Source organism: Muntiacus reevesi, chromosome 1, assembly GCF_963930625.1.
Source record: "Muntiacus reevesi chromosome 1, mMunRee1.1, whole genome shotgun sequence".
NCBI lineage: Eukaryota > Metazoa > Chordata > Mammalia > Artiodactyla > Cervidae > Muntiacus > Muntiacus reevesi.
This window is the reverse complement of record NC_089249.1, coordinates 177,825,835-177,844,924: the sequence shown is the minus strand read 5'-3', so window position 1 is coordinate 177,844,924 and position 19,090 is coordinate 177,825,835. Positions and strand designations below refer to the sequence as shown.

The window sequence follows — 19,090 nt, the reverse complement described above, 5'->3', positions numbered from 1 at the left end:
GGAGGGGGTGTCCCCCAAGGAGGGGGTGTCCCCCCAAGGAGGGCTTCCTGAACAGAAGGGAGTGGTGCTCCTGCCAGCCTGCCCACCCGCGGAGCAGCACAGGCTCCGTCCTCCACTGCCCGTGAGATCTCGCAGGTTGGCCGGCTCAGGGAGGGGGCGCCACGGGTGACGTGGCCTCTGGCCCGCCTGTCTTGGCACTAGCTGGGTGCACAGCTGAGCTGCCGGGAGAGGGGGGCTCTGGGCCCTGGGGCTGGTGGGGCCGTGCCAGGCAGTGTTGCAGTGTCTGGGGCATCCTCGGGGCTCCGTTCAGCCCTCCTCCCGGGCCCTGGCTGACGTCGTGGAGCTCTCACCCCTTGTGTTCCTGGAGAGGCTCACAGGGAGCCCTGAGCCGTCTTTGGCCATCTGAGGCCCTCTGTGTAGTCTGCAAGTGTCAGGGGCCCCCGGGGAACGGGCAGGGGAGACGGGGGGCATCGGCACCAGCGTGAGGGTTGTAGGTCAGAGAGGCGGTCCCTGGTCGTCATCCTTGAAGCAGGCTGAACCCTCCTCCTCGCTGTCCTCCGCGTCCTCCTGCCCCTCTGCCCTGTCCGCTGCTGCCCACCCCGCCCTGTGCAGCCCCTGCCTGCCCCCCGCCTGGCTGCCCGCCCCCCCTGCTTCGCAGTGTCGTGTCGTGCGCCCCCCTGCCGCCTCTGCCGGGTGCCCGGCGGGTGGCCCTGACCGCGGCCTCTCCTCCCCCAGGGCCTTCGTGTACCTCAGCAACCTGCTGTATCCCGTGCCGCTGGTGCACCGCGTGGCCATCGTCAGCGAGAAGGGCGAGGTGAAGGGCTTCCTGCGCGTGGCCGTGCAGGCCATCTCAGGTGCGTGTGGGCAGCCTCCCCCACAGCCCCGGCCTCCTCCGTCTCTCCCTGCAAGAGAAGCCCTGCTGCCCCGCGCTCGGCTCGGGCTCCCGGGGCTCCTCCTGGTCGGCTGGGGCCTCCAGGGCTGTGCAGGCCGAGCCCGGGGCTGTCTGAGGCCCCTCTGGCTCGGGCCCCCCACCCGGCGGCCTGCAGGTGCAACCTAGTGCGAAGTGCGCCCCAAGTCCCCACCGCAGTCTCAGCCCCAGGAGGGGTGCGCACACTCCGGCCCTTGGTCCCCCAGCCTTCCCGAGTCCCTAGCATGGCGCCCTCTGGAGCGCATGGCTGCTCGGGTGCTGACCTGCGTCCCCAGAGGCCGTGAGCCCCTCCCCACTGCTGGCCAGCTGGTCCAGCCCCCCACTGAGAGGCAGATGCCCCTCACTGCCCAGTCCCCTCCCGTCTGCCCCTCTGGGTTGGGGGCAGCCTCCCAAGGGAGGGCATCGGGTTTGCTGGGTTTGCTCCTCTGAAAGTGGGTCCTCTGTGAAGCTTCTTAGACAGGAGTGTGAGAGATGCTTGAAGGATGCATGGGGAACTGCTGGGCTGGAGGGTCCCTCTGCTGCAATGGCCAGTCTTCCCTTCCCCACCTCCAGCCCCCAGCGCCTCCTCGGGCCTCTTCCTCCTCTCCTGAGGCTTGGCCTGGGCCCCATGGGTGCCCCGTGTCAGCTGCAGAGGGCCCAGGCTGGGACAGGGAGGTGCGGAGCGTGAGCAGCGCGGGTGGCCTGCTCTCCCACTGGGTGGCCCGTGTGTGCGCACTCTGGATGTCTGGACCGCTGTGCTGGGTTCTCGCTTCCCCACGATCCCAAGCACTCTCCCCAGCTCCTCCAGCTGTGTGACCACATGCCTAGGCCCCTGGGGATGCGGCTGAGAAGGGGGAGGCTGGGGTGGGCTGGCTTCAGGAGCGAGCCAGGTGACGGCGGTGCTGGGGCATCCAGTGCCGCCCTCCCCCCTCAAGGGGGGCCCGGGCGCTCTGGGCGCTTCGTCCTCCCCGGCCTCTTCCTGGCCCTTCCTGACCCCTCGGCCCCTGTAGAGCGGGTCCCGCCTGGCCGGCCGCTTCATAGACAGACAGGTCAGTGCTGTCTGTTCGGGCCGCACCCGACGTCCCCCGTGTGGTGGCTGAACTGGAGGAGACGGCCATCCCTGCCCCTGCCGCCCCGCCATGGCAGGGGCCCTCCTGTGCACTTGTCCTGGGCCGCCCTTGGCGGTGGTGGGGTAGAGCCCTGGGCCCTCGGGCAGGCGGGGTGGACGCCTCAGTGGTGTTCGCACCCCCACAGGGCCCCAGAACAGAGGGTCAGAGCCGCCTGGCATCTGTGAAGTCTCCTGCAGCGGCACCTAGCCAGAGTGGCTGGAGTTGGGGACTGGGGGCCTGGAGGGGGCAGAACTGGGGGACTTCAGGCGGCGGGAGAGGGTTTGGGTTTTGTCCCAGATGGTAGGCAACCCTGGACACCGGGGAGAAGTGGGTGTGAGAGCATGTGGGGTGTTGAGTGTCCATCTGCGTGACGGGGGGATGGGAGGGGGTGGGAGGTCTGGAGGCACCTGGGTTCTGCTGCAGCGGCTGAGTCTGGGGTCAGGACATGGCCGGGGGCGGGGGCGGGGGCAGAGGTAGAAAGCTCAGCTCTAACAAGGTGGCGTTCACGGCCCCATGGGCGTGGCCGTGCCGACGACATGGCTGCCACTGGGCCATGGGGCAGCGGAGGCCGGTGGTCAGGGTGCCAGGGACATGCCCCGGTCATTCAGGACTGCTTGGCCGTGTCTGGGATCCCCCAGGCAGGTTGGAGCCGCACCTGGTTCCCGCGTGCCCCCCGCCAGCACTCAGAGTGGACGTCCTGTCCCACCTGGGGACCCTCTGGGCCTGACCCTCTGCTCCGTCCTGTTTCAGCCGACGAGGAGGCCCCTGACTACGGCTCCGGCGTCCGCCAGTCGGGAACAGCCAAAATCTCCTTTGACGACCAGCATTTCGAGAAGGTAGTGGGGTGGCCACGGATGCCACCGGATGGGCCGCCAGCCAGGCAGGGCCTCGGGGTGGGGGAGGACGGCGTCGTCCTCGCAGGCGCCATTCCTGCTCTCGGGCGGCAGGGCTGAGCGGGAAGCTCCCAGGCCCTGCCTGAACCGTGGTGCTCTGAGGCCTTGGGCCCAGGACCCCCGAGTCATCCCTCTCAGAGGGGCCGTCAGTGCTGGGCCTCACAGGAGGGGCACGGGGCGTCCGGCAGAGCAGAGAGGGCCCGGGGTGGGGGCGGTGGGGGCCATGCGGGCAACTGGTGCGGGGGTCTGGCTGGGCCCTGAAAGCCGCTGGGAGAGTCTACGGTGGGGGAGCAGGGGGCGGAGCTGAGGGAGGGGTCCTGGCTGGGTGGGCGGGGCTGAGGGAGGGGTCCTGGCTGGGTGGGCGGGGCTGAGGGAGGGGTCCTGGCTGGGTGGGCGGAGCTGAGGGAGGGGCGGAGCTGAGGGAGGAGTCCTGGCTGGGTGGCGGAGCTGAGGGAGGGGCGGGGCTGAGGGAGGAGTCCTGGCTGGGTGGGCGGAGCTGAGGGAGGGGCGGGGCTGAGGGAGGAGTCCTGGCTGGGTGGGCGGAGCTGAGGGAGGGGCGGAGCTGAGGGAGGAGTCCTGGCTGGGGTGGGGGCGGAGCTGAAGCCCAGAGACGTGTCACACCTTCCTTTCCCTCTGCGTAGACTGACAGAGGCACTCAGACCTTGGGGAACCGAGGGCTAGGGAGGAGTCCGCCCACGGCAGGGGCGGGCCTGGTGGGCGCTCAGGGTCCCTGGCGGTGCTCTGTCTGACCCCGCCCCCGCCTGCACAGTTCCAGGCCGAGTCCTGCCCTGGGGTGGGCATGTCCCGCTCAGGGACCTCCCAAGAGGAGCTGCGGATCGTGGAAGGCCAGGGCCAGGCCGCAGACTCTGGGCCCTCGGCCGACGAGGTCAACAACAACACCTGCTCAGGTGGGTCCCCGCAGCCCGCCTCTTGGCAGGCACACGTGTTGCAGGCCAGTCCCCGAGCCCACACTCAGCCCTTTGGGTCCCTCCACGCCCCTCTGCCCTTGGCTCCCAGCAGCGGTGACCCCGGAGGGCCTCCTGGACAGCCCCGAGAAAGCCGCCCTGGACGGGCCCCTGGACGCCGCCCTGGACCACCTCGGCCTGGGCAGCACCTTCACCTTCCGCGTGACCGTCCTGCAGGCGTCCAGCATCTCTGCTGAATATGCTGACATCTTCTGCCAGTTCAAGTGAGCCTCGTACCCAGGCTGTGTGGGTGGGCCTTGGCAAGGCGCGGGCGCAGGGCACTTGGTGGCCCCCTGGAGGCTGGGGTGCCCGCGCCCAGGCCCCACACCCACCGAGCATCTCCTCCCGGTTCGCAGCTTCATCCATCGCCATGATGAGGCCTTCTCTACGGAGCCCTTGAAGAACACGGGGAGGGGGCCCCCACTGGGCTTCTACCACGTCCAAAATGTACGTCCTCAGGGCCCCCGTCCCCCTGCCGTGACCCGCCCCTCCCGGAGCCCCAGCTCTGCTGGCCTCCCTGAAACCCCCTAGGCGCTTTCACTCGGTCACACCTTCTCCCTCTGGGCTGGGCGTGAGAACAAGGGCCTTGAGCATCAGGTGGGGGCGTGTTTGCTCCTGCTGGGCAGTAGGGACTTTGGGGAGCTTAAGGCTGGGGGTGGGGGCAGCCCAGAGCCCCACCGAGGGCCCCTGCAGCAAGCCTTAGTTGGATGTGGATGTGAAGGGTCTGGGGGCCCAGCAAGGCCACCCTGGCTTGGTCCTGGGGATGAGGTGGGGCAGGGTGTGCGGAGGGCTGTGGGGTGCCCAGGCAGAAGCTGCAGAGGCCAGGGAACCCCCAGCCCGGGAAGAACTGCCAGACGGCAGGGACACGGTTCAACCCGCAACTCGAGCCAGGCTGTCAGGAGAGCAGGGAACTGTCTGCTGTGAGGCGGGGAAGCAGGGCCCTGACGGAAGCCGCTGGGTCGCAAGACCTTGGGGACCCAGCGAGTGTGAGTTGGACCTGAGCTGTGGCTGTGCCCTGAGCAGCCACCTCGGCCTGGCTCAGAAGGGCCCTGTGGACTGTGGCCCATCCTGCCCCTCGGGGACGAGGGGCTCCGGTCATGTCTAAGCCAGGGAGGCGGGGCCAGCTCTGCCAGGGCGCTGCAGCCCAGCAGGGCCCCTCAGCCCAGGGGCTTTAACCAGGGACTGCCTGCCTCTCAGCCCCTGAGGCTTAAATCCGAGAGCCCGGTGGGATCCGCGCTCCCTCTGAGGCCATGACGAGAACCAGTTGCCACCTCTCTCCCTGGCTTATAGACGGCCACCTTCCCTGGTATCCTCACGTCACGTCCCGTGCGGGCCTGTGCCCAAGTGTCCCCTTCCTACAAGAACACTGGGCCTGTGGGGCCCCCAGTGGCCTCATTCTAGCTCGATCGCCTCTGTGGGGACCCCTCTCTGACACACGTGCTGGCGGTCAGGCTTCAACACGTGAGATGCAGGTGGTGGGGGACATAGTTCACCCCACACTGCCGGGCGAGTGGACGAGAGCCCAAGCGCGGTCAGGCCGGGTCGCAGAGGCCCGTCCTGCAGCTCTGCTGTCTGAAAGAGCAGCTGAGCCCAGGGGCCCTCAGCCCGTCAGTCCTGTGGGAGAGCCCGCGGGCCGGGCTGCAGTGGCCGGTCCACAGGGCGTGTGGCGGAGCAGGCTGGGCAGACCCAGGCGAGGTCAGCCCCGGGCTCTGCGGTCTGGGCCTGGGGTGCCGGGTGCTCCGTGGAGGCCGAGCTCTCCCCTCCCTGACTCCCCGTGCTGCCCCCTGACCAGATCGCGGTGGAGGTGACCAGGTCCTTCATCGAATACATCAAGAGCCAGCCCCTCGTCTTCGAGGTCTTCGGGCACTACCAGCAGCACCCGTTCCCCCCCCTCTGCAAGGACGTGCTCAGGTCAGCGGGCTGGGGCTTTTCGCCTCCGGGCCGGCAGGCTTGACCTACACCCTGGACGGGCCTGGTGTGCTGACTGTGGAGCCTTGTGGCCCCCCGACACCTCCTGTCTGAGGCTGGACACGGTGCGGTCAGAGATGGCCCCGCGGGGCTGAGGAGGGGTCTTAGAGGGTCACTGTCAGAACCTCGGCCTGGCCTGGGCCCGGCCGTGTTCCAGGGCCCAGGGAAGCCACGTGGGGCTGGCGGGGGCGACCCCCTGCCCTGCTGCTGAGTCCTCCGCCACCCCAGGCGGGACGGGGGTGACTGGCCCTGCTCCCTCCCCTGCCTGGGGCTCTCTAGGTGGGTCCCCGCTGAGCCCCCCGCGTGTGGGGACAGCAGCCCAGAGGATTGGGGGCGGTGGGGCCCCTTGTTGCCACCTCCCGGCGCCCTCTGTGCTGATGTGCAGGACCCAGGGCGAGTGTCGGCAGAGCAGGCCGGAGGGGCTGGTTCCAGGGCTAACCTGTCCTGGGGAGGGGAGAGGCCTGCCTGGATTCGTGGGGCCTCCCGGGGGGTCCTGAGTTCTAGGGTGCTCCCTCCCTGGCTGGCGGAGGCCTGAGGTCAGGCCTTTCCCCGGCCCCGTGGGAGAGGCACTGGCCTCTGGTCACTCACGGTCACTCTTCCCATCTCTGTCCCCACAGCCCCCTGAGGCCCTCACGCCGCCACTTCCCACGGGTCATGCCGCTCTCCAAGCCAGGTAGGCGGGGCTCTCCCAGGCGCGGGGTGCCCATGTGGGCCGACCACGCTTGGCCAAGTGTAGTCCTGCAAGGGCATCCCTGCCCCCTAGCCTCCTGGCACCTCCCTGCCCCCCCGCTGGCCCTCCGGGGGCCCCACAGAGTTGGGGCTCCATTCCAGAGCAGGGGCCACAGAGGGACATCTGGGAGGCTGCCCGCGGCTGGGGATGAGGGCCGGGGGCTCCCGGGGCTGGGCCCTGTGAACTGAACCTGCAGAATGGACACTGTCTGAGAGGAGGCAGGCTCGGAAGCTGCTTCCCGGGGGGGAGGCTGGAGGTGGGCGAGCCCAGGAGGTCCCTGGAGGAAGGGCCCTGGGAGGTCAGCCGTGCCTGGCACCCAGAGCAGAGGGGCTGTGGGCAGAGGTGGCTGGGCACATGGGGCACGGAACCTGTGTGTTGGGAGCGGCCACACGTTTAGGGTGGCGGGGCCCAGGGCCTCTGTGCTGGAAGCAGGTGCTTGGCGTGGCCGAGTGGTCCCGGGCAGGTCGTGGGGCCTCAGAGCAGGCGTGGCTCCAGCCACTGGGGCTGCGGGCTCCTCCCGCCTGGCACAGACAAGCCTGCAGTCATGCCCGCCCTCCCCCCGGGGTGGTGGCCGAGGCCTGTCTGTGCCCCGGGATGGAACCCGCGAGTCTTCCCCGTGGAGGGCGGTGTCCCTGCCGCTGCTGGGGGTCTGCTCCCTGCCTCCTCTACGCACCCTCACCCACGAGTGGCCTGTTTGCACCCGCATCTCCTCTGTCCCCCCAGTACCAGCCACCAAGCTCAGCACGCTGACACGGCCCTGCCCAGGGCCCTGCCACTGCAAGTACGACCTGCTGGTCTACTTCGAGATCTGCGAGCTGGAGGCCAACGGCGAGTGAGTCCGGAGCCTGTGCTGCCGCGCGGGACGGGGCAGGGGTCCGTGGGATGTGCGGGGCCCGAGGGGCCTGGGGCTGCCGGTGGTGTTCCCCTGCCCTCTGCTGCGCCCCGGGGGGCCGGCCGTGCAGCGCGCGCGGGGCAGGGCCGGGGTCTGTGGGACCCTCTGTCTCTGCAGCGCGCGCGGGGCGGGCCCGGGGTCTGTGGGACCCTCTGTCTGTGCTGTGGGCGCGGGGCGGGGCCGGGCACGCCCTCAGCCCTGCCGCCTCTTCCAGCTACATCCCGGCAGTGGTGGACCACCGCGGCGGGATGCCGTGCATGGGGACCTTCCTACTCCACCAGGTGCGCAGACCTAGCCGCCCGAGCCCCGCCCCGCCCGCCCCTGCCCCCGCCCCCGCCCCGCCCCCGCCCCTCCTCTTGCCCCGCCCCGCCCCGCCCGCCCCTGCCCCCGCCCCCGCCTCCGCCTGGCCTTCCGCCGGCTGACGGTGCGGTCTCCCCCTGTGCCCGGCAGGGCATCCAGAGACGGATCACCGTGACCCTGCTGCATGAGACGGGCAGCCACATCCGCTGGAAGGAAGTGCGGGAGCTGGTGGTGGGTGAGTGAGGGCTCACACAGGTGGGAGCGACACAGGCGCCCCGCTCAGCCCCAGACCCGGCTCTGCCCCTGTTGCTGTGTGGTTTTGGCTGAGTCAGTTAACCTCTCTGTGCCTCACCCCTCACCTGAAGAGAAGCGCAGGGACTCTGGCGATGATTCCAGACTTCTATTTAATCACCGCGTTAGCTTGCTAGGGCTGTCGTAAGGAAGTCCCGCACGCCAAATGGCTTGAAAGCCCAGAACTTGGTCCTGCCGTGGTTGTGGTTAAGGCCTGTGACGAGGCTGTCAGCAGCTTGGCCATGCTTCCTGAAGCCCCAGGGGAGGTCCTTCCTCCCCTCTCCAGCTTCCGGTGGTTTGTGGGGAGCCCTTAGCTTGTGGACGCGTCACCCCAATCTTCTGTCTTCATGGGGCCTGGATACTTAGATGAGGGCCCAGCGGTCCAGCGTGACAGCACCTCACCTCCTCACGTCTGCCAAGCACCTGTTTGCACACGAGGTCACGTTCTGAGGTTCTGAGGGTCAGGACCACAACACGTTGTTTTGAGGGGACCCAATTCAGCTCACAGAGAGTGCCAGGTCTTAGATGCTTTCCATCTGTAACTTCCTGCCGTGAACTCTTCCATCTTGAAAATGTTCCCTTTGCTGACTCTTTGCAAAGAATCTGTTTTCCCAGGTTCCGTTCAAAGACTGGGACCGCCATCCCTCTCAGGACAGACCAGTGTCCGTCCTCAGTGTGAAGCTGCCTCCCCACCCCACCGCCCTGGAGCTGAGGGACCTCCGAGGCCTCGCCCCAGGCGTTGCTGTGGCCAAGGGCATCAGCTCAAGCTTGGTGTCCCTGGGGCGGGGGAGTGGCTCTGAGAGTGCAGCAGCAAGGATGTGACAGGGGCCCATCATCCTGCGTCACTCGGTCAGGATCGTAGATCGTGGGGTTCTGGGGGCCCCAGGACAAACGTTTCATTTGAGATGTTCCGTGTCTTATTTCCACACAAATCAGAAGAAAAGCAGAACAAAGGCACACACCCCTATTGCAGATGTGGTCTGGGGGAGAGGCCCAGTGATTCCTTTCTGAGTTAACAAAGAAAACTCAGTACTACTTGTTTATTCCTTGAGGAGGCAGAGTGATCAAATTAACCATCACTATAAGCTTAAGAACATCCCCTGGTGGAGGGCACAGCAACCCACTCCAATATGCTTGCCTGGAGAATCCCATGGACAGAGGAGCCTGGTGGGCTTGCCCATGGGATTGCACTGAGCCGGACACGCCTGTCTGACTAAGCACATGCACTCAGGGGCGAGAAGTGGGTAACGGAGGCACCAGGAGGGAGTCCTGACTCGTGGCGGTTCTGGTGCCTTTTATAGACAGAGTCACCCCCGTACCCCCACCACAAGTGCAGGCATCTTAGAGGGCTTGGCTGGAAATAGCCCTCGCAAGGAGACATTTTTGACTCAGTGTTTCTCTTCTTTTTCTTAAGTATAAAAAGAGAGGAAACATTTTTTCCTTCTCATCTTGCTAAGATGTCCTCTTCCAACAAGTAGCAGGGCCTGTGGGTTCCAGGCTGGGTGATTGGAACCTATCAGCTGGGTTGGGGAGATGTTGCAAGAGTTATTTATGGCTGAGAGACTGAGAAGCTCAGAACTTATGCTGCGGGAGGACGTCCACTGACAGGCAGCGCCATGGGCAGCAGTCACTAGATTGTGTCCGACTCTTTGTGACCCCGTGGACTGTAGCACGCCAGGCTTTCCTGTCCTCACCGTCTCCTGGAGCTTGCTCAAATGCATGTCCATTGAGTCGGTGATGCCATCCAACCATCTCATCCTCTGTTGTCCCCTTCTCCTTTTGCCCTCAATCTTTCCTATCATCAGGGTCTTTTCCAAAGAGTCGGCTCTTCATATCAGGAGCTTCAGCTTCAGTATCAGTCCTTCCGATGAATATCCAGGGTTCATTTCTTTTAGGATTGACTGATTTGTTCTCCTTGCTGTCAAAGGGACTCTCAGGAGTCTTGTCCAACACCACAGTTCAGAAGCACAGATTCTATGGTGTTCAGCCTTCTTTATGGTTCAACTGTCACGTCCATAGATGACTGCTGGGAAACCATAGCTTTGACTGGATAGGCCTTTGTCAGCAAAGTGATGTCTCTGCTTTTTAATACGCTGTCTAGGTTTGTCATAACTTTTTTTCCAAGGAGCGTCTTTTAATTTTGTGGTTGCAGTCACCATTCACAGTGATTTTGGAGCCCAGAAAAATAAAATCTGCATTGTTTCCACTTTTTCTTTATCTATTTGCCATGAAGTGATGGAACCAGTTGCCATGATCTTGAGTTTTTTGAATGCTGAGTTTCAAGCCAGCTTTTTCACTCTCTTCTTCCACCCTCATCAAGAGGCTCTTTGGTTCCTCTTCACTTTCTGCCATTAGGGTGGTGTCACCTGCATATCTGAGGTAGTTGGTATTTCTCTCAGCAGTCTGGATTCCAACTGCAGAGCCTGCGTGGGCCTCCCTGCACCTCTCGATGTTGCCTTTAGCTGGGTGCCCCTGTGGCCGTGTGGGCAGCCCTGTGGCACGGATTCGTAGCCAGAAGCTCCTGCCCAGGCAGAGGTGGAGAGCGGGGACCTGGCGCCCACCTGCCCTCCTGGGAAGTGACCTGCAGCCCACCCCGCTTTCCGCAGGTCGCATCCGAAACACCCCGGAAACGGACGAGTCCCTGATCGACCCTAACATCTTGTCACTCAGCATCCTCTCATCCGGATACATCTGCCCGGCCCAGGATGACCGGTGAGTCCACTCGGGGTTGGCGCTCTCTGGAGGAGGGCCTGAGTTGGGGCCCGGGGTGTGTTCTCAGCCCCCCTCCTGGCCTGCCCGGCTGCGCAGGGCCCTGAGCTCTCCAGGCCTTCTTCCTGGCCCTCCAGGAGGTGGTGCAGGGAGGGGCTTGTGGCCGTGTGGTCCCCTGGCGAGCTGTCGCTCGCTCACCTGTTGGAGAGGCACATGGGCATGGCTGGTGGAGGAGCCGGGTCCTGTCCTCAGGACTCTCGTGGGAGGGAGGCAGCATGGGGCAGTGGGCAGACGAACGGGCCGGATTTCCCAGCCACGCTGCTGCGGGCACATGTCCTGTTTGGCAGGCATCCTCCCTGCGGCCCAGGGTCCTGGAGGAGCTCAGGGTTGAGCCGGCCGGTGGTCTGGCATCCTGGGGTGGGGGTGTGTCCAACAGCATGGCTTGGCACACGCTCTTCCTTACTGGGTTTGCCGGGCTCGGGGGTTTTGGGGGAGAGGCCTCTGGGGGCCAGGCTGGGGTGGACAGCTCCCTGCCAGAGCCACCCTCCTGGGGGGATGTTGGTAGGCTTGGCCTTGTCTGAGACACTGCTTCCTGGGGTTGTGGGGACATGGGGAAGGGGCTCCCAAGTCCCGAAGGCTCAACCTGGTCCAAAGGGCAGAAGCCGAGAGCTGACCCCGAGCTCCAGCCATGGGCATCTCCATGGGCTCTTGAACCGTGTTTGCAGAAAGTATCTTGAGGGCTGGGTGCGCTGGAGCAGGTGGGGCCCCCCTTGCCAGGGGAGCTGGATCCATATTGATGAAGGGTCCTGGTCCAGACAGAGCTGGGCTTCCTCGCAGGCTCCCCGGAGAGGGGGCAGCGACCCCGCAGGGGCAGGCGTGGCTCTGTTCCAGCCCTGCCCTGGAACCTTCAGGAGGAAACGCAGCCTGCACTCGTGTCCAGAGGAGGGAGGGTTGGGTGAGGATGCTGGGGGGTGTTCTCTCGAGGGTGGGGGCACCATGACAGGCAGGCCGGGCTTACGGGAAGGTAGGTGCGGCACGTGCGGGTAGGCCCGTCGCTGTGGGGGCACATCCTGGGGACCCGGCAGGAGGGCCTGGCGCCCTCTCACGGGCTGCCTGTGGGGACACGGGCCTCTGAGGCCGGACCAGGGGTGGGGCCGAGGGGACCCGTGTCACCAGGGAGGCTGACCTCAGCGTTCCCCCAATCTCTGACCCTCCCTTTGTCCTGGCAACACCTCCATTCTTGGGCTAGAAGGGGAGTGGACCGGGGAGAGGAGGGGGGTGAGGGTGCCTCTGGGACCATGTTTCTGGGCTCCCGACCTCCAGCCGGCACAGTGGCTGAGGGACACATGGCCAGCCCCGTCTTGGGCTCTGTCCTGGAGAGCTTAGGGGGCTGGACCTCGGGTCTGTGGGGCTTTGGCTGAAAAGGTTCGCCCTGCTCCTGGAAGTCAGAGCATCCATCGCTGGCAGGCCCGGCCTGTGCCCTGGGGACCATGGGACGAGAGGCCAACTCAAGTGCGGGAGGTCAGGGCCCCCGGGGCTCCAGGAAGCCCCCAGACCAGAGTCCCTGCCCGCAGCTGCTTTGGCCCTTGCTTGGCTCCCCCTCTTCCTTGCTGTCTCATTCCAACACGGTCCTGACCCGAGCCCCGTCCTGGGGAGAGTCTCGGGGACCCCGTCAGCGAGTGGCCCCAGGCGGGCGGCGTGCAGAGGCTTGGCTGGTCGACCAGCAGCTCCTCCAAGGGCCCTCTGTTCCCCGGACCCTGGCTGATGTCGTCAGAGCTCTGCGGGTGACGGGGCAGGCCCTCTCCCCACCGGGAGACCCAGGCCGGCCTTGGGCCCCACGCCTCGGCTGCCCGCCTGCTTCGCCGCAGCCCCGACCACCCTACCCCCGCTCAGGGTCCCCACGCTGTGCGGCCTCTGGCTCCGCTGGGCCGCCTGCGCGCTGCCCCGCCTGCTCCGCTGCTGCCACCCCCGGCCCCCCCCAACTAACCTGTGATTGTTTGTGTTTTGCAGGCAGTTTCTTGATTCGGACATGCCTAGGTACCATCCGTGCCCCTGGTTTCTTTCAGCCTGCCCCCACTCCACAGCCCCGAGATCTCATTCCAGCTTTCGGGCCCCTCCACACTCGCTCACCTCCCCGTCTGTCTCTGCTGTCTTCTCCTCCCGTTTTATTTCCTTTTTCCTCTCCCCGTCACACCGCTTCCTCCCCATTGCCCTCCACCCCCCCCCCGCCCCCCCCACCCGTGGCTGAGCACCCCCACCCTCCACTCTCGATCTTGGCTGCTTCGGTAGTTTCTGCCCTTGTAGACGATGGCTGGCCTCCCGCTCCCCTCCGCCCCCCGAGCCTTGCCCGTGCCCCACCTTGCCCCAGCAGGAGCAGGCGCCCGCATGCAGGCTGGCCGGCCCCCTCCCCGCACAGTGAGAGAGCAAAGGTGCATAATGGGCGCAGGACGGGGGGCAGACAGGCACGGCCAGCCCAGCCCTCCCCGCTCTGCCCCGCTGCCCCAGGTGCGGGCCCCTCACCCAGCCAGGCTCCTGGCGAGGCTGCCACACACCCTTCTGGAAGGGGGTGGGTGGTGAGGGGCGAAGGGCCCAGGCTCCGGACTTGCTGGTCCCAGGACCAGCCCCTGAGTCACGGGCTCCTGGGCCGGGCAGGGAGATCCCTCCCCACCTGAGCTCTGGCCTTGGCGACCCGGTGCAGGGTCCCGGAGGCCCTGGGGTGGACCACCTCGCAGTCCCTGTTACAGACGCTGTCCTTGAGGCCGCGGCCTGCTTTGGGCCCCTGTGGACTGTGGCCAGAGCTGGGCGCCCTGTTGTCTCTGTTCTGAAAGAGGAAGAGGGCAGCAGAAGGCCTCCAGTGAGGACGCCTGGTCCTTGAAGGGGCGCGGGGCGCGGGGGCGGTGCCTGCCCCTTCTCAGGGTGGGGCCCAGGGCAGAGGGAGGGGTCAGGTCTGATGCGATGTGTTGGGATGGATGGTCATTCTGAATGTGCCCTGGGCAGCTCTAGCTGAGGCCTCAAGGGGTAGTCAGAGGCTGTAGTTTCTGTCAGCGTGTCCCCAGGGCATGCGCACCCGAGGCAGGATCAGGCCCTCCCTGGGAGGCAGCTGGCTGTGGGGGGGACTCTGTCAAGGAAGACCTGCGGTGAGGCTGCACTAGAGGAGGGTCACATCCCTGCGGGGCCCAGAGAGCAGGGCCCTGCCCCTCTTGGGTAGCCTGGAGGGCTTCCTGGAGGTGGCAGCCTGCCAGCTGGTCCTGGAAGCAAACTGGGCCCGCCATGCAGCTGCAGGCTGCAGTCCGCCTGTTCTCAGAGAGCTCTGGGGTTCACCCCCGGAGGGGACCCGACTTCGGGCCTGTTTCCCTGATAAGTCCATCAGTACGATCACACAGGGGTATGGGCATTTTGTTCCAGTTTGCGTGTCCACAACCAGCCCGGTGTGACAGAGGTGTGCTCAGGCTGGTCCAGTACACCCCCTGCAGATACATCACGAAATAGAAACACTCCCTGTGTCCAGAAGGAGAGGGCCTTGGGTTGGGGTGGGGGTGGGGCTCCTACTCAGCAGGACCTCTGCCCCAGCCCCCAGGCTGCAGAAGGGCCTCACCCCAGCCCCCAGGTGCAGCGCTGGGCTCATGGCCCCCAGTGGCCTTGGCCTGCAAGAGGAGGCCCAGCGTGCTGGGAAGGGTGAGGGGTCAGAGCCCCGAGCCTTGGGCTAGGGCCTGCTTCACGCAGCAGGAAACTGCTGTGGTGGGAGGTTCTGGGGATGAGCAGAGGGTGCCGTCTTGATGTCTGGGGTGGGGTGGGGCCTGGGGGCTGCACCGGCTGGCCGGGCTGGCTGTGCGAACGTGCACGTGTGGCAGGATCTTCCGGAGCCTGTGGTCTGTCCCCTAGGCCGGGGACTCTGAGGGCTGCCTCAGCGTGTGAGGCTAAATGAGATGAATGGGACAAGCTCTGAGGAGGGGCCTTGCACGCGGAACTTGTTAATGTGTGTAGTGTGGTTGTTTTCACTGCTACCTTCTTGTTCAGTCACTCAGTTGTGTCCGACGTTGTTCCCTCGCTCAGTCATGTCTGACTCTTTGCGACCCCAGGGACTGCAGCACGCCAGGCTTCCTTGTCCTTCACCATCTTCCAGAGCTTGCTCAAACTCATGTCCATTGAGTCGGTGATGCCATCCCACCATCTCATCCTCTGTCGTCCCCTTATCCTCCTGCCTTCAATCTTTCCCAGCATCAGGGTCTTTTCCAGTAAGTTGGTTCTTCAAATCGGGTGGCCACAGACTGGAGTTTCAGCTTCAACATCAGTCCTTTGAATGAATATTCAGGACTGATCTCTTTTAGGATGGATTGGTTTGATCTCCTTGCATTCAGGGGACTCTCTCGAGTCCTAGCATTTAATTTGAAATACTACTAAAGCACAAACCTCCTCAGCAAAGAGCCTAGTTTTTAAAAACCTAACCACACCCGTTTTCCAGAGGAGCCCTGCTGAGATGCGGGGGTCTCACTCTCACAGTGGGGAGCAAGGAGGAGAGGTGGTGACCCAGCCTGACCCACGAAGAGTGAGGTCAGACCTTCCATCTTCCACCCCGTCTGTGCATCTTACCTGGGCTCACTCTCCTGCCCCAGGCTCCGGGTGCCCGGGGCAGCAAGGGGCCACGAGACCCTATAAAGTAAGGCAGTGTGAGGCTGGGGAGGACGGTGGCCCACAGTGACCCTCACCCCTTCCACCAGGCACAGGATCGGATTTCTCCAGACAGGTGGCTCAGGTGCCCCAAGGACTGCCCCAGCCTCCCTGGGACGGGCCCGGGTTGGGAACTTGTGGAGTCTCCTCTCTGTCCTGTTTGCTGCACCATCGACAGGACATGACCCCCACTCACTCATCCATTCATCCTTCACACAGGGCGCGACTCCCACTCATTCATTCATTCATCCCTCACATGGACAGGACGCCACTAACTCATTCATTCATCCATCACACGGGCACGACCCCCACTCACTGACTCATTCATCCGTCACACAGACACAACCCCACTCATTCATTCATCACATGGGACACGACCCCCACTCACTCATTCACCCGTCACACAGGGCACAACGTCCACTCACTCACTCATTCATCCGTCACACAGGATCTGACCCCCACTCACTCATTCATTCACTCGTCACATGGGACACAGCCCCACTGATTGATTCATTCATCCATCACATGTGAGCCTTCTTCTGCAATTGTTCAAAAGGGGGATTAAAAACTAAATAGGAGGAGTCTGTCTCCAGGAAGCTCAGATGCTGGGGAGGCGTTCATTTGTCCCCTCACCCCTTGATCCTCCCTTCCCTCCATCCCTCTGGCCAGAGTGCTCGCTCTGCGTGGCGGGAGACGCCGCTCGGCTGTGCGAAGAGCTGAGTCTCTGAGGTTCAAGGCCGCTCTCCTGCTCTTAGCCGCGTGGCTGCACCCTGTGACCCTGGTCCCCACTGGATAGGAGGGCTGCGCTGGCTGCAATTCAGGGGCTCGGATCACCTTCCCTGAGTTCCTAGGCCACTTCTACTAAAGGTGACGTTGTCAAGAAACGTACTTCCCAGAGTCTAAGGCATTTCTGGTTGACACCTCAAGGGAGGGGCTTCATTTGCAGATTCTCAGCAGACCCATTTGCACCAGGCTGCCCACTGTGCCTGCCCATGGGCGCCCACGGCTTTGACGCTTCTCAGAAGTTGTCTGAATGAGCCCTGTCAGGCTGTCGCAACAGGGGAGGTGGTCACACTCAAAGAGTGCCCAGGGGGTCGTGCTGGGAGCCTTGAGATTCTCTTACCTCCCCCTGGGCAGCCCCTGGGCCTCTGAGCACCCCAGGGCCTCCTGCAGCCCCAAGAGGGTGCAGTTCAGTTCAGTTCAGTCGCTCAGTTGTGTCTGACTCTCTGTGACCCCGTGGAAGGCCCTCCAGGTCTCCCTGTCCATCACCAACTCCTGGAGTTTACTACTCAAACTCATGTCCATTGAGTCAGTGATGCCATCCAACCATCTCATCCTCTGTCGTCCCCTTCTCCTCCTGCCTTCAATCTTTCCCAGCATCAGGGGCTTTTCAAATGATTCAGCTATTTGTATCAGGTGGCCAAAGTATTGGAGTTTCAGCTTCAGCGTCAGTCCTTCCAATGAACACCCAGGACTGATCTCCTTGCAGTTCAAGGGACTCTCAAGAGTCTTCTCCAACACGACAGTTTAAAAGCATCAATTCTTCAGTGCTCAGCTTTCTTGATAGTCGAACTCTCACATCCATACACGACTACTGGAAAAACCATAGCTTTGACTATACGGACGTTTGTTGGCAAAGTGATGTCTCTGCTTTTTAACATGCTGAGAGGATGCAGAGGCAGGACTAACGCTGGCTCCCCTGACGTAGACCCGGGAGAACAGATCCCTGTCTGGCAGGACCCCTGCCTGGCCACAAGGTTGCGCTGTTTGAACAAGAAATGAGACGGGAAGGATGTTTTGCAACACATGACATTTTCCTTGTCAACAAAGTTTTTTTTTTTTTTTTTTTTTTTTTTTTAACGTTTTCTTTTTAATCATTTTTATTTTTTGGCCTTACAACATAGCATGTGGGGTCTTAGTTTCCTGACTAGGGTCAAACCAGTGGAAGCTCAGAGCCTTAACCACCGGGCCACCAGGGAAGCCCCCAGTTCCGTCTTCCCCATGTGGGCCCTTGCTTGTCTGAGCCTCACACTATTTGTCCCGGAATTGAACCTTGCTTGTCCTGTCTCCAGGCCCCTGCTGCCCGACCCCTTAGGCCCCTCGACAGGGCCCCTCACCCAGGACCTTCTCCCCGCCTGGAGGGCTCACCTGTAGTCAGGAAGTCAGCCGAGCCTCCTGGACGTGGACAGAGGAGTGTGAGGGCTGCAGAACTGTGCCGATCAGTTTCCGCACAGCCAGGGAGCGTGCAGGCCAGCTCCCCCTGCTGGAGCCTGGGAGGCTCTGCTGTGGGTGCAGCCTGGGTGCCTGCCCCGTTTCAAGTGGAGTCCGGAGCACGTCGCGTGGCTGGCAGGGCAGACTAGGCCCCACGGCCTCGCCGGGGCAGCGGCTGGGCTGGCCCTACTGTGGCCCATTTCCCCAGGATGCCTGGGTGCAGAGGGTCCGCAGGATGCTGGGGCCAAGCTGACTGTGAACTGCCGATTCTCTGCCCTCGAGGTGGCCCCACGCGGCATCTCTGCTTCTGTGGGTGCGAGGGCCCTGAAATCTGCGTTCCTGACCAGTTCTCAGTGAAGCGGACCCTGTGGCTCCAGAGTCCCCATGTCTAGACCACCTGTCCCCCTTAAAAGTGGCACGGGGTCTGGCTGAGTGTCGCTCAGAGGGAGCGGCGCTGCGGGGGGTGGGGGGGTAGTTCCCGGGTGACCTGATGCCTACTCGGGTGTGGGGTCCCGGGGGGCCCCCCACCTCCCAGTTGCCACCTGGGTACACCGTGGCTCCCTCTGAGCCCACTGGGTCTGAGTTTCCTGCCATGTCATCAACGGGGCATGAGTCAGTGCCTCCCACGCCCTGTCCAGCAAGCTCAGGGGCCCCCGCGTGACTGCCTGCGTCTCACATGGGCAGGGGCCGCTCTCCGGCCTTTCTGGGGTGGGCTGGGTCCTCGCACCCCAGCACTTGCCAGGGAAGGAATCCAGCGGTGTCCTTCAGCGAAATTTGAGGCAGGTGGACGGGGCAGCACTGAGCCAGGTGCTGGCCACTGGGGGCGTCTGGGGTGAGGACTAGTCCTGACCCACGCCGCCCAGGCACTGTCCTCCGCTCCACACCGGCTCACGTAGCCGGCAGGATGGCTCAGTGAGGCAGGACAGTGACCGCCACCATCTGACCAGGAGGCAGGGCATGGCGTGTCTGCTGACAGCCCGAGGTCATGTGCTGTCAAGTGGCATCTTGCCCTGAGCTGGGCTGCAGTGGGCCTCTGGCTCTGTCCACGGGCCCGGACCCTCAGAGCTGGGGCATCTGGGGGCCCCTGGGACAGAGGGCATCCCTCTGGTTCTGGGTGGCAGCTCCAGGCATGCCCAGCTGGTCCTGCTGGGGACGGACCCAAGGACACAGGGGATGGGGTGTCTGCTCGTGGACTCAGAGTGGGCCCCCCACCCCCGGGGGGCTCAGAGTGGGCCTCCACCCCCCGGGGCTCAGAGTGGGCCCCCACCCTCCTGTGCTCAGAGCGGGCCCCCCGGGTTGTGTCTGGGCCCCGGGCCGGCGGTCGGCAGCCCGTGGGCAGCGTGGTGCGGCGCCCGCCTGCTCCGTGTCAGCTTGTACCTGGCCGGGTGACAGTGCTCGTTCTGACATGTGGTCTCTTCTGTGTGTGTACGTGTGTCCTGGCTGCCTC

General features: G+C 64.3%; 1 protein-coding gene across 1 annotated transcript in view; it reads left to right on the top strand.

Annotated features, from left to right (window-relative positions):
* KIF1A (kinesin family member 1A) overlaps window positions 1-19,090 on the top strand; it is an 86,099-nt gene that overhangs the window by 56,504 nt on the left and 10,505 nt on the right. Inside the window, exons 27-38 of the mRNA XM_065917196.1 lie at window positions 736-854; window positions 2,767-2,852; window positions 3,679-3,817; window positions 3,930-4,098; window positions 4,231-4,321; window positions 5,667-5,785; window positions 6,460-6,515; window positions 7,296-7,404; window positions 7,679-7,745; window positions 7,915-7,999; window positions 10,662-10,767; window positions 12,775-12,801. Of these exons, the coding sequence (XP_065773268.1) occupies window positions 736-854; window positions 2,767-2,852; window positions 3,679-3,817; window positions 3,930-4,098; window positions 4,231-4,321; window positions 5,667-5,785; window positions 6,460-6,515; window positions 7,296-7,404; window positions 7,679-7,745; window positions 7,915-7,999; window positions 10,662-10,767; window positions 12,775-12,801 (1,173 nt within the window). The remainder of the gene's footprint in view (window positions 1-735; window positions 855-2,766; window positions 2,853-3,678; window positions 3,818-3,929; window positions 4,099-4,230; window positions 4,322-5,666; window positions 5,786-6,459; window positions 6,516-7,295; window positions 7,405-7,678; window positions 7,746-7,914; window positions 8,000-10,661; window positions 10,768-12,774; window positions 12,802-19,090) is intronic.